The 14,989-nt window shown below is 40.0% G+C and overlaps 1 protein-coding gene across 1 annotated transcript in view; it reads left to right on the top strand.

The window, feature by feature from the left end:
* Window positions 1-11,296, top strand: part of LOC143275990 (sodium- and chloride-dependent GABA transporter 1-like) — a 32,563-nt gene extending 21,267 nt beyond the window's left edge. The window contains exons 11-15 of the mRNA XM_076580355.1: window positions 1,537-1,665; window positions 5,355-5,454; window positions 6,701-6,801; window positions 8,474-8,641; window positions 9,162-11,296. Coding sequence (XP_076436470.1) covers window positions 1,537-1,665; window positions 5,355-5,454; window positions 6,701-6,801; window positions 8,474-8,641; window positions 9,162-9,269 — 606 coding nt within the window. The 3' untranslated portion in view covers window positions 9,270-11,296. The remainder of the gene's footprint in view (window positions 1-1,536; window positions 1,666-5,354; window positions 5,455-6,700; window positions 6,802-8,473; window positions 8,642-9,161) is intronic.
* Window positions 11,297-14,989: the final 3,693 nt, after the last annotated feature.

Below are 14,989 nucleotides of genomic sequence, written 5' to 3'. Positions count from 1 at the left end.
AATTTTTGTAACATTTTATGAAAAAAATCTGCTTTTATGAAGTGGTCCTTCACTTTCTGTTATAATTGTACATGGAGATGAATAGCATTACTCAGCAGAAGGGAGTTGATACCTCATGTGCATGAATGATAAACTTTGTTTCGTTTTTGCTGATGTCAGCAATCTACTGCTGTCACCAATCATCATCAACAACTACTACAATGACTGCTGTTGCTACACCTCCTCCTACTACTGCCAGTACTGCTACTATTACTGTATTATCTACACATTATGACGTTACTTTGCTGACAGTAGACCAGCTGCTGTAACTGCTGCTGCTGCTACAACAACATATTACGACCATTCCTCATCATGCAGAATTCTCATACCATTGCTGTCATTGCTTCTGCTGCTACTGCTAATGATGATATTGTTGCTGCAATCAGGTACAGGTACTGGGACTTTTTTAAAGCCTTTTTGGCTTTTCAACGCCCCTTCTTAATATAGAAATAGTTTAGGGTTGCGTACATGCGTATGAAATTTTTAAATGTTCATTCATCAAAATCGAATGGTTTTATTAATGATTTAGAGTCATTGTCTAGAAGATTCCTGAACTGGTCAATAGTTTTTGCTGTTTCTGTTGAATTATTCAGTGCATTCCATCCTTTAACTGCTCTAAAGCTAAAAGAAAACTTACGAATATTTGTTCTATAAAATTTTGTGAAAAGGTTAGTATTTGAACTTCTGGTAACATGGAGTTTGTTAGTAGAAAAGAAGGTGCAGGGGTCAGTGTCAACCATTTTATTAATTATCTTGAATACTTGTATCATGTCTCCCCTATATCTTCTGTATTTTTGTGAATGCAAGTTTAGTTGTCTCAAACGGTTTTGGTAGTCCAAATCTCTTAACTCTGGTATCATTTTAGTTGCTCTCTTTTGCACCTGTTCAACTGCTTTAGACTGTCTTATTAGTCTGGGATACCAAATTATATTACCATATTCCAAAATTGGTCGAACAATCATATCTGAAGCCTTTTATGAATAAATCGATATTCAGGCAACCTATCATTTGATCAACAAAATTAGTCATACAAACTTAACTAACGCATTATGCGACGATTTTATTGTTTATTTCTTCTTTTGTTTGCAAACAAATCAACAAAACATATTTCATGGAGACGTGCAAGCATCATAAATAGATAACGTAATCCGTTTTCAATCAAAAAGTAGCAAAACTGACAGTTATGAAGGTTTAGATGAGTGTGTGGGCAAATTTTCACCCAAAAGGAATGGCGAAAGTTGAGAACTTGCTCCTGTTGTTTTCTCTTCCATTTTGTGTTGTGATACAATACCTTGGCCTTGACCTTGGCGTTGTAGATGTTTGAGGCCCAGTGATGGGCCAGTTCATCTTTCCAATTTCACGTACATTTTAAGTGGCATGCGTGGCACTGGTACGTGTGGCAAATACTAATATAATTACTAAATAACATGTAGTCGTTATTCTTCTATCTGTGTGTCTTTTTTATGTGTAATTTCAACGTTCACTTTTTGGTACCAGATAACAAATGCTGAGGTTGGAATAACGGCACTTACCGACCTTTATCCTCGTCTTCATCGTCGTCGCCCGGTCGTCACCGCCGTCTTCTGCTTCGTCTTCCTCCTCGTCTCGCTGCCCTTCGTCACTCGGGTATACTACGTCATCAGTGCTGACGTCTTTACTTAGCTCATGTCTATGGAGTAAGAAATTAGTTTCTTCCAAAGCGTTCTTGCTTTTTCATCACTTCGACAACACGTCGAGTATGGAAGCCAGTGGTAAGGGGTTGTGGAGGTGGGGAGGCTATTGCGCATAGAATACAAAATAATCAAACAATATAACTTGTAGTTGCTTCAGAACTATTTCAGTGCACCGTTTTCATTTGACTATCCAACTCTCAATCTAATATGAGAATAGAGGAACAGATCTGACCACGAGATGCAGCAATACTCCAGGTGTTTTATATGATTCCCAGCAATTTGTAACATCAGTCGCTGGGGTCATACATATGCCAGTTGGTGGTAATGCTGATGACTCCTCCACCCAATGCCCCACCACTCCACTGTTAGCTCTGTGTGTGTGTGTGTGCTCCAATGCATCCTCTCCTCCCCAAGTCCAATCTCTCACTGTCCCTTTGTATTACTGTGTAAGTGTTTGCTTAAATGAATGAATGTGAAGAAAATGACAATAATCATGAAGTGCTCTTCTACAGCACTGTTCCCTCACAGAGTGGCTCACCTGTAAGAAGGTGTGACGCTTCTTCAATGGAGAGGCTAGTGAGAGAAAGCGGTATTTTGTCGACATTCTTGTCAACAACGGGATTTCTGTGAGAGAAATTTGGGCAGCTCACTTTTTTTTTTAATCAAGATTTTCTGTTAAAATCATCTTGAAGTGTGTAATTTCTTTTATATTTCATCGGTATTTTCTCGACATTCTTGTCACAACAGTATTTCTGTGAGAGAAATTTGGGCAGCTCACTTTTTTTTAAATCAAGATTTTCTGTTAAAATCATATTGAAGTGTGTCATTTTTGACTCACTTGTGTAAACAAAGTGAGTCTATGATTTAACCCGGTGTTCGGTTGTCTGTGTGTCCGTGTGTCTGTGTGTCCGTTGTAAACTTTAACATTGACATTTTCTCTGCAAATACTTTGTCAGTTGACAGCAAATTAGGCATAAAAATAGGAAAAATTCAGTTCTTTCCAGTCATCTTGTTTAAAACAATATTGCACCTCTGGGATGGGCACAAAAAAAAAAAAGAATGAAGCCTAATTATATGCAAACTGCATTTACTGTTATATTTATATTTTTTGTATTCTCTAAACTTGGCACTTTGATCTGATATTCTGACCCAACAACAAGAGCAGTCATTATTATCATTTTCTGTTCAAACAGGAACTTCTTTTGCTCAGCATGGAAGTTTTATTTATTTTGCAAACGTTTTGGCGCAGGTAGTAAAAAGGGAAATTACTCTGTAATTAATGCTAGGGGACTTAGTTTACTTTTAAACTGATCTTTCTCATCTTAAACATTACATTTTGAAATTATACTCAATACATAAAAAGCTTGGATTTTTTTTAAGTGTATCACAAGTGAGTCTTGAAGGCCTTGCCTCTCTTGTTTTATATATTATCGGTATTTTGTCAACATTCTTGTCACAACAGTATTTCTGTGAGAGAAATTTGGGCAGCTCACTTTTTTATCTAGATTTTCTGTTAATATCATCATGAAGTGTGTAATTTCTTTTATATTTCATTTGGGGTTCTAAAATTACCAACCTGGCTGAACATATCATTGATGAATCAACCAAAGCTTGTCACCACAATGCAGCGTCACCTTTCTTGTTTTTCCTTTCTTCGTGAATGTTTGTTTTCCCATCAAAATGTGTTGAGGTTGTTTTTGTTTTTACATTATGTTACCAGGGACAGTGCCCATTTCTGTAGGTTCAATCACTTGCACGAAGTACACGCAGCATGCAGGACCTCAGCATACTGTTTCACACGAGAGACTTGTGTTCTGGCCACCACTAAGGTCTGCTCAAGCGGCGAAAAGCAAAAATCCTGGTTCATTTGTAACCGGACCCAGGCAGGATCCTCCTTTCCCAGGGGCTGTGTTAACTGGATCGTCAGTGATTTTCCATGTCCTTGAAGTGGCGTTATTCTCCCGTCTCTCACTTCTACCCACATCACCACCCCGTGCCCTGCCACACCCTATTTCATCTTGCTGGCCTTTGTGTTCGTCTTTGGTGTTCCAAGTGTTTTGTCTTGGTGTACCAAGTGTTTGTCTTTGGGGTTTTTGTTCGTCTTTGGTGTTCCAAGTGTTTGTTTGGGTTTTTTCTGTTCGTCTCTGGTGTTCCAAGTGTTTGTTTGGGTTTTTTCTGGTCGTCTTTGGTGTTCCAAGTGTTTGTTTGGGTTTTTTCTGGTCGTCTCTGGTGTTCCAAGTGTTTGTTTGGGTTTTTTCTGGTCGTCTTTGGTGTTCCAAGCGTGCGTTTGTTGTTGTTTTCTTTGGGGGGTGGGGGTGGGGGAGAGGTTGTTGTTGCTTTTGTTTTGTTTAATTTGTTTCTGTTTTCGTTTGTTTGTGAATATTTTTATTAATCAAAATCAATAATATTGCGGGTGATTTATAATGTTCTAAGTCTGACGTATCCAAAATAAATACCCTGGAAGGTTTTGTCTGAAACAACTTTCTAGTAGGCTCCTGTTAGGTAGCCATTGTCATTTGTTGAAAACCCGATAAATGTGATTGATCTAGTTGTTCGTGTTCTTGTTTGTCTGATTTTTGTCTTTACTTTGGTCTGCAGCTCTGATAAAGGTTTCGCAAACAGGTGGGCTTTGAACCAGTGATTCTACGCTGTTTTTGGCAGAGTTGCAAGATTGCAGATCGTTCTTTGGTTCTGTCCGGGAAGGAGGGGGGTTGTTTGAAGTTGGTGGTGTTTTTCTGTCCTTTCGTTTGGTTGAGTTGTTTGTTTTTGAGAGTTTTCATACCTCCAATACCCACCCCTTGTGGTCGATGGCGTGTTATTCTGCACGTGTATATTTTGCATGTATTAGAGTGAACATGAATGTTGTTTGTTTTGTTTTGTAGTGTGTGTCTGTCTGTCTGTCAGTCTACATGTGACTGTGTCGATGTATGTTTAAGATAAGATAAAATACAACTTTATTGTCTGTAAATGCACAGAAATTTGTCTTTTGACTGGAGTACATAAAACATTAAACACACCAAGCACAATCACGTTTAGAACATGAACATTCCTGAAAGTATGCAACACAGTAACTTAATTAATAAAATTGATGTTGACTGGGTAAGAAAATACACAGGTCACTGACACTGAAATATAAGATAAGCGAAACACGCCGTTTACAGCGCAATCACACAAAAACATTTATGAAGATAATTCTGTGTTACAATAGCTTCGTGAATAAAATATAGACCACATAAGAAAACATGACATATTATACATTGATAATAGATAAATAAATGAAATGAACTAAAATAACATAAATAATGAATAAGTGACCCACTCGTATGTATACAAGTGCAGTCAACGCGCCTACCCCCACCCCTAAACACTACCATACACATCAGAACACACTGGTAACAACAGTTCACCAGCCACTATTATATATCATTATGAATACGTAACATAAAAGAATAAATCAGAATTAAAATAAACAAAATGATAACATTTGAGTACAGTACCATAATAAAGTAATAATTTCATTTAATTAAATTCAGTATGTCTGTGTGTCCACGTGTGTTTGCACGAATGAGTCGTGTACCGGGGTTTAAATGGCTGTCATGTGTGAAATTGTTCACACCCATACGCGCGCTTTCCTTGTGGCAGGGCGGCATGTACATTTTTCAACTGACGGACTGGTTCGTGGCCACTGTCAGCATCATTTCCATCGGCGTTCTGGAGTGTGTGGTGGTCGGCTGGATCTATGGTGAGTCTCCCTACATAAGGTTTTCATTATCATTGATACTTATACAGCGTCGGTCTTCGGTCAGAAACGAAAATCTAAGCGATTTACAAGCACGGAGTCATTTGCTCAACAGTCTGAAAACTTGGGCAGAACCGAGTGGCAGCTGCCTGTAGGCGCTCGTCATTCGTCATGTCATTCAGTCACGCGCACACGCACGCACACTTATGTATTTGTATTTGTATTTCTCTTTATCACATCAGATTTCTCTGAGTGAAATTCGGGAGAGCTCGTTACTACACTACAGCGCCACGCTTTTTTCTTTTTCTTTTCTTTCCCCCTGCGTGTAGTTTTATTTGTTTTTCCTATCGAAGTGGATTTTTCTACATAATTTTGCCAGGAACAAACCTTTTGTTCCGTGGGTTCTTTTACGTGCGCCAAATGCATGCTGCACACAGGACCTCAGTTTATCGTCTCATCCGAATGACTAGCGTCCAGACCACCACGCAAGGTCTAGTGGAGGGGGAGAAAATATCGGCGGCTGAGCCGTGATTCGAACCAGCTCGCTCAGATTCTCTCGCTTCTTAGGCGGATGCGTTACCTCTAGGCCATCACTCCGCATATCAGAGTGGATTTTTCTCCAGAATTTTGCCACGGACAGCCGTTTTGTTGCTGTGGGTTCTCTTACGATTGCAAAGTGCATACTACCCACGGGACCTTCCATCCGAAAGACCAGAAGACGATGGTTTAGAGGATAAGGACCAGAAGATGATGATTCAGAAGCATTTTTCACTGGAGGCTGCTCTCACTTTATTTTTTCCGATGCAGGCGGGGATTTTTTGAGGTATGGGGGATCGTGATCTCACATAGACTTAGGCCAATGGAAAGATTCAGAGTTGAGTGGGGGAAAAAACGCGCGCACGCGCGCGTGAAACTTTCGCAACACACAGAGTTCGCATATGAAATTTTGTTCACCTTAATCTCACCATCACTGCCTAACAGTAACATATTGCATGGGAAAAGGTACAAAGCTCAAAACCAACTCTTTGTGCAGCTAACTAAAACGATGACGACGACTGTGATAATGATGATGATTGCGATGAGGAGGAGGAGGATTGCGACGATGATGATAACAACGACGACGATGATGATGATGATGACACCGACATTGATAATGATGATGATGATGATTGCGACGATGATGATGACAGCGATGATGATGATGATGCGAGGCCTGATGACAACACGTGACTGCCATACGTGTAACCAGGTACAGAAGCGTTCGGGGATGACATTTACCTGATGCTTGGGAAGCGCCCTTCCTTCCTCCTCTGTCTCTTCTGGAAATACATCACTCTCTTCCTACTGCTGGTGAGTACTGTGGGGTAGAGTGTGTGTGGCGGGGTGGGGGGTGCGTGTGTGTCAGTGTGTGTGTGTATGTATCTGTGTCTGTGACTTCTATGAATGTCATCACCCAGTCTCCAATATTACAAGTCCGGTGTAATGCCCCAGAATAATCCCACCTCAAGTAAGCCCCATGGATTATTCTGGGGATATTATAAAATGACTCCAGTGGAGTCAGCCCAGGAAGACTCCAACCCATGTCCTGAAACGACTCCACACCCTTAACATTAAAATTCTGTCAAATTACCCAGAAAGCACAAATTAATATATACTGGGGGTGGGGGGAGCTGGGTGGAGGTAATTTCTGGAGCCCCATACATTCCTGTCCTGGTCCCCATAGCACGCAATGGTGAGTCAGTGGGATGGCATCCTTTCCACTCCAACAGCCATTCAGGGGCAGTACAAAACTCCACACAAACAAGAGTGGAGTGTATCAGAACTAACCTAAATTATCTCCATGGGGAGTCACTGGGGGGGGCAGTACTACTGGCCCTGAAACAACAACTTCGGATTCTGTTTTGGACGTGGGATGGAGTCAGTCTAGTTCTGCCCCACAATGACCTCATGGAGATTTGTCTTGATTTTCAACAAGAGAGAGAGAGAGAGAGACTGTGTCTGTTTTCTCATACTTTTTTTTTAAGTTATAGGGATATTCAAATGAAAGGCGGTTGCAGTTGATAGGGGACATAGCGTGGAATAAAACTATGGCATGGAGGAGTGTTTCCAAGAGGAGTGTTTCTGAGCCGACCCCATGGGGAGTCAAGACCGGCATTAATCTGTTCACTTGCTTGTCTCAAATCACTTGCATCCACAGAGATGCGAAAACAATCGACACTACGGTGTATGACTGATTGTCGTGTTCGACCAAGACCATTAGAACATCAGAGAAGGCAGCTGCTGTCACAACTATTGGACTAGAATTTGATTATAGTAGAGAGTATCTTGTCTACGTCATATCTGCATTCTCTCGGCCAAGAAGTCTTTAGGACGGTTGACTCTGTGATGAACCCCCGAAGGCCAACTAGCGCCCAGGGCTGCAACACTAAGAACCTATGCAATCTTGCCTCCGAGTAATTGTCCTTTACAAAAGACTAAGCTGTAACTGAATTCCTTTCATAGCTCTCATTTTACTGTTGGCCAAGCGTTCAGCCATACGGTGTAGGACAACAGCTGTAAAATTACAATTCGTATGGTTAGTGGTTAAGTTAGTTGTAGAAGGTACATATGTTTGATTTATGATTATGACTGTGACATATTACGGGGTATAATTACTAGTTTTCAGTTCGGTTTAGTAATTAGTTCAGTTCTTTCAAAAAGGTATAAAGACGGGAGTAGGTACCGTCACGACTATGTAGTTTTTGTTATAGCTAAACTGTCGAGCTAACTGTTATTAACATTCATTGATTCAAAACCAGACCAGTGAAACAAAAAATACCTGTAAAACCAAACCAGTGAAACAAACACCTGTAAATCCAAACAAGTCAAACAAACACCTGTATGACCAAACCAGTCAAACAAACACCTAAAATCCAACTCATTAAAAACACACACCTGTAAAACCCAACCAGTCAAACAAACACCTGTAAAACCAAACAGATACCTGTAAAAACAAAGCATTAAAAAAAACACCTGTCGGCAGGTGTTGCTGACCATCACCTTTCTGAACTACACACCGCCGACCCTGGGGGACTATGTGTACGGCCCTGGGGGCACGGCGTTTGGCTGGTGTGTGGCCTTCTCCTCCTTCCTGCCCATCCCGGCTGTCGCTCTGCATCAGCTGTGGAAAGCTGAGGGATCTCTGATACAGGTCAGGATGGTTGTTGTTGTTTTAGTAATATATGTTTGTTTGTTTTTCTGTTATTGCATACACCCTCTTAGTCCCAGCCTTTGACGTCTTTCGGAATGTTTGCTTTTGTCAGGTGGTTCCTCATTGTGAAAATAATATGTTTTCTGAAAACAAAAACGTTGAGGACGTGGGATAGGGTGGGCAGCAGGGTTTGCCGAATACCGCCATTTCTAAGCCCTGTTAACCCTGTCCAGATGGGTAGATGGAGAGAACCGGTTGCCAGGTCATCAGTGGTGCCCACACGGTCCGAGTCTACGGGATAGAAGAAGAACCTTGTTCCCCTCGATCTTCCCCCAAAAAAACAAAACAATGACAGCCAACCACCCAGTTCAAATCAAATTAAATTATGGAGCATAGAGGCTCGCCGACCACTAAGGCCATCTCAAGGGTATCACCATGTAAGAACCATCCAATTAGAAAATCCAAACAACGTCGTCTTAATTATCTGTGTGTTTGTGTGTGTGTGTGTGTGTGTGTGCAGAGACTCCGGTACACGCTGAAACCAGATTACAACATCTGGAAACCTGTTGACGTCAAAGCTCGTGTGGCTTACTGCAAGGAAAGGCAGCAATACATTTCAAAGGTCTGATCAACAGTACGCCCTATCGTATGTCTTGTAATCATATGCTGAGCTACAAACTTTTGTATGATTTTTTTTCATCGTCATCGTTACCCACAAGTGCGCTTCCATTTGGATCATATGTTAAATTGGTTTCTCCATATAACAGTCAGCATACTGACATCATTCACTTTCAGTGTCAAAGCGTGTGGATTGATCCATATAATAACACCACATTTGAATTGTCTGATTTACAATAACGGTGTGCCCGATAGGTTCTGTTACATTTTTTAAAACAAATCGTTTCCATCAACATTGTCGCCCACACATATAAATCACAGATGTCAAGAGGTTGGTACAGAATGATGAAAGATTCAAATTCAGTCATCAGCCATTTGAAAATTATGGATATTCCATGATGAAAGATTCAAATTCAGTCATCAGCCATTTGAAAATTATGGATATTCCGCCACAGCATAGCTGATATAAGAAATAATGACTTAAACGTATCAACATAACAAATGGAAAAGGAAACACAGAGAATACTATGACCATCGTATTCCTGTTACTCAAAATGCCTCTCAAGTTTCCTCAATGCTTCACCAAGCTTCCACCAACAAAGATTAGAAATAAATGGATCAGCACATTAAGCATCACACCAACCATTGACAATATGGGCTAAAAAGTTTTCGCCTTATATCCAACCTTGCTATTGTGTCCAAAATTATTGAAAAAATTGTTCTCTCCCAACTTTCAGACCATTTAGCATTAAACAACCTGTTCTCTTCTTTTCAGACAGCATATAGATCTGCTCATAGCACTAACACTGCTTTGTTGAAAGTAGTTAATAACCTGTTACTGTCTGTTGATGAAGGTTAACTGTCTGTGTTAAATTTGCTCGATCTGTTGGCTGCGTTTGACACAATAGACTACAGTATACTCCCTTCCAGATTTGAACATATTTTTTGGATTCACTCAACAGTTCTGAGTTGGTTTTCTTTATACCAATCAGACCGCTTCCAGATTGTCTCTGTTACTAACTTTAAGACTGATCCAACCCTGATCTCCTATGGTGTGCCACAAGGCTCTGTCCTGAGCCCCGTTCTGTTCGTTCTGTACACTGCTCCTCTTTCTGGTGTCATTTCTGGCCATTCTGTTCTTCACCACTCTTTTGCTGATGATACTCAGCTACAAAAGCCTGCAGAACCAAACCAAGTACATAGTCTGATTCTGTCAATGCAGGATTGTTATTCTCGATGTTAAATCCTGGATGACATTCAACAAACTAAAGTTGAATGATGACGAAACTGAAGCTATGATTATTTCCTCTACAAGAATGTTCACATCTACTTTTTTCTGCCTCTATTGTGGTTGGTGATCCCACAGTTCAGTTTTCTAAATCAGCAAGGAACCTTGAAGTCATTCTTGACTCAAACCTCAGCATGCATGCTCAGGTAGTAAATCTGATACGCAGAGTCAATTGTGAACTTCGACGCATGATTTCTATCCGTCAGTGCCTTTCTGTTGAAACTACTAAAACTTATTTCTGCTTTTGTGCTGTCATGAATTGACTACTGTAATTCTCTTCTCATTGACTGTCCACATAATATTTTTCAGCGAATTCAAAAACTTCAAAACAATGCTGCCCGTCTGACTCTCAGAGTCCCACGTACTGATCACATTTCTCCTCACCTCCGCACTCAACACTGGCTCCCCATTGAAGCGAGAATTAAATACAAAGTTGCGTGTCTCAGTTATTGTGTTTTCCACTGCGCAGGACCTACATATCTTTCTGACCTTATCAGTGTTTACGCTCATGCAAGAAATCTCCGCTCTTCCTCTGACTGTTTTTTGAAACTTCCTCGTGTCAATACAAGAACCTATGGTGAACGTTCTTTCTTCTTTGCTGCTCCTCACATCTGGAACAACCTCCGCATCATATCCGTGCATCTGATTCTGTTTCTGCTTTTGGCTCATCACTAAAAACTCATCTTTTTAAAACCTATATAAGCACTCTCAGCTTCCTTGTTCTCCAACACCACCCATGTCAGCTCACTTTGGATGTATGTAGAGTGGGAGGGGGAGAGTGTGGGGGGTTAGGGGGGTGAGAAAGAGTGGTCATTAATGTTTTATGTAACTTGTAATATTTTTCTTTCATGTAAAGCGCCCAGAGCTCTTAGAGAGAAAGGGCGCTATATAAATTTACATTATTATTATTGTTGCTGTTAATAATAATATTATTATTTTGTTTTAAATATCACTGATGCACTTTCTGCCTCATGAAATGGGCATTATAAACTCCCAACTGTTGCATTATGCTTCATTACAGATTTAAACAAAATTTAGCGTTTTCATGTTTTTGTTCTGTAAAGGGTCTGTCAGTTTTATTATTGTGTTTGTTCGTTTGCTTTTTTTAATTCATTTTTATTCCTTACCCCCATTTTTTCTTCTTTTGTTTCTTTTTCTTCTTCTTTTCTTTAACTACTACCCCCAACCTGCAATTGTTTCGTGGGGAGCATAATTGTTACGCTATGCTCTAAAAAAGGATTTTCTGTGCAATGTCTGACGACAAATTTATAACGATTTTACAAAAAGTACATAGTTGTAAAAAATAAATATAAAAAAGAAGATACAAAATAGACGAAAGGAAAAGGAGCGAACAAAACTGAAAACTATGTAATGATTTGAAATCTGATATTCCAAAGTAAACTTACGCGATAGATAAACAATTCCTTTGGCCAAGTCGTCATGTAAAACAAATTAACACAAAAAACAACACCGATTCAACCAAAAATTGAACCATGTCATATGAAACATCAGAGTCTTAAGAGTTTGACGTTTTACTTTGATTAGCCTTTACTGTTGGAAACTGTGTGTGTGTGTGTGTGTATCCAATCAAAGGCAACTACAGACTGATAGGAGTTGGAGGAAAGGTGGTAAAAGATAAAACAATACTTTGATTATTATCTCCCGACGATAAATTATTGATATGATTGCTGATTTAAAAAAAAAAAAAGAAAAAAAAAGGCAGCAACATTTGTTAAAAGAAGGAGAACTTGAAGAAAGAAAGAAAGAATCATACACATTACATTCACATAATTTACGAAGTCTGATGTGTCCATGCTCCCTCGTTTCAATAAGAACAGTTATTCATAATGAATACAATTACTACTGCTTGATACAATACAGTACAGTGTGCACATTACCATGAAGCGATGTGTCGGTGGAAAGAATGGGAAGATAATGCTACATGTGAATAGCTCATGCCAGTTTTGTCCCTTTTGAACTCCTTCAAATGACATGATCAATATGCACGATTGTTAATGCTGTTTTGATGTAATGATATTGCTTGTTGTTGCTGCTGTATTCTTTTTTATCCTTCTCCTCTCTCCTCACGTTATTTTGAGGGCTGGGTGAACAAATTGGTTTGCTTACTTTATTGCGCTCAGACTGAATTGAAATGATAGGTCATTCATTCATTCTCACTTCCTCCCCTCTCTCTCTGTCTCTCTCTCTCTCTCGCTCTCTCTCTCTGTCTGTGTGTGTGTGTGCTTGCTTGCTTGCTTGCCTTGCATGATTATTCACTCAGTACGGCTCATCTTCTCGACTTGTCAGCCGCCTTTGACCCGATAGACCATTCAATCCTTCTTTCCCGTCTTCATTTTACATTTGGTATCAACGGCACTGTTCTAAACTGGTTCAAATCTTATCTCACTGATCGATTCCAGTCTGTCATTGTTGGTCATTTCCAATCTGAACCCGTTAAAATCGAACATGGAGCCCCACAGGGATCTGTTTTAGGCCCAGTGCTCTTCACACTGTACACTGCTCCTCTCGCTGAAATTATCAACTGCCATAATATCAGTCATCATTCTTATGCTGATGACACTCAGCTCCAGAAGAGTGATATCCCTGAAAAATTGTTGTCGCTCTTGCAAGAAACATCCAACTGCTTCCTGGACATTCATAACTGGATGACTCGAAATAAGTTACAATTGAACGCGGACAAAACGCAATGATCATAGGAACTAAACAAAAACTGTCTTCCATCACAATTGACACAATCAAACTTGGCAGTACATCCATTCCTCTTTCCACGTCAGTCAGGAGCCTCGGTGTTGTCCTTGACAATACACTGTCCATACAAAAATTTATCAGTCAGACATGTCAGTCCTGCTACTGCCAACTGCGGCGCATAGTGCAGTCCGGAAATATCTATCCACTGACGCAATATCTAGACTTGTCATTTCTCTCATTCTCTCTCGCCTTGATTACTGTAACTCTCTATTGTCTGGTTTGCCTGCTTCATCCATTCAGTCCCTTCAGCGCATACAAAACTCTGCTGCCCGACTCGTCCTCAGAAAGAAAAGATCTGAGCACATCACTCCTCTTTTGCAACATCTCCACTGGCCCCCTGTCTCACACCAAATAAAGTACAAGATCAGCACTCTATGTTATAGATGCATTCACAAAACTACCCCTTCCATTCTCTGCGGCTGCCTTCACCTCTACACTCCATCTCGTTCACCACGATCGGCTTCGGATCCACTCTGTTTACGCATACCCAGATTCAAACACTCGACTGTTGGCCGCCGTTCTTTCTCCGTCTCTGGACCTTGCGATTGGAATGAACTTCCTCTTTCGCTTCGTCAAGTCTCCACACTCAGCTCTTTCAAGTCTGGCCTTAAAACCCACCTCTTCCCAAAATAGCCTCCCTTGCCCAGTGCCCTTCCTTGTCTACAGTTTTAGAGTTATGCATACGTGTGAATGACTGGTGCGAAAGCGCTTTGATTTGTCTCTGCAAAAGATTCAGCGCTATATAAATACCATTATTATGATTATTATTATTATTATCACAGCTGCTCTTGTTCAGCCCATAACAAAGGGATGTCACCCAAACTTTGGCTCGCACTGGCAAACCGAGAAGATGAGAAGAAAACGGCGGCAATGATGTGATCTTTGTACAGGATAACTTTTGAATGATCTTTTTTTCTTCTTCTTTTTTTTTAAGATCCCAAAGACAAAGATATAAAAAGAATCTACCGCGTCGATAACCCGATGTAACAGCCTCTAACAACCCTTCTTGCTGGGTTTTACCCCGGGATAATTCTGGTCTAGCCTTGAATAAACCCCGGGGTCATTTGTGGTAGTCGTGGCAGGTAAAGATCTAGTTGGAAATCACCCCTTTTCTACGGGTTTAATCAAGTCATTGAAAGAGTATAAGTTAAACAAACAGGAATATGACTAACCAATAATGGATAGTGGATATACCAAATGCACTAACATTTATTCAAAATGCACAGAAGGGATTGAAACAATTGTATGATGCATTAACAAAAAATGATAAGCCAAAATGTTGTTTAAAATGGACGAATAAATTAAATATCGATGTTCACTGGAAACTGTCTCTTATTTTAAAAAAAATCAATGAAAATTAAAGATGTTAAAATAAAATGGCTGCAAATGAGAATCGTTCATAGTATTCTTGCAACTAATGATGTCTTAAATGCCATGGGGGTATCTGGTACAAATAACTGCACACTGTGTAATGATACAAGAGACTATAGAACATTGTTTGTGGCATTGTAAACATATACAGTCCTTTTGGACCTCCTTGGAAAAATTGTTTGATGAAAAATGTGAAAATGTCTGTAACGGTAAGATCTGTCGCGGTTTAGTACTTTTTGGCGTAGCACAGCATCTAAAAACAGATAACATATTTGATTTCATCACAATGTTTGCCAAACTAT

The sequence above is a fragment of the Babylonia areolata genome, chromosome 31 (assembly GCF_041734735.1).
Source record: "Babylonia areolata isolate BAREFJ2019XMU chromosome 31, ASM4173473v1, whole genome shotgun sequence".
Taxonomy (NCBI): Eukaryota; Metazoa; Mollusca; class Gastropoda; order Neogastropoda; family Buccinidae; genus Babylonia; species Babylonia areolata.
The sequence above is the reverse complement of the archived record's forward strand: the minus strand, read 5'-3'. Positions and strand labels throughout refer to the sequence as shown.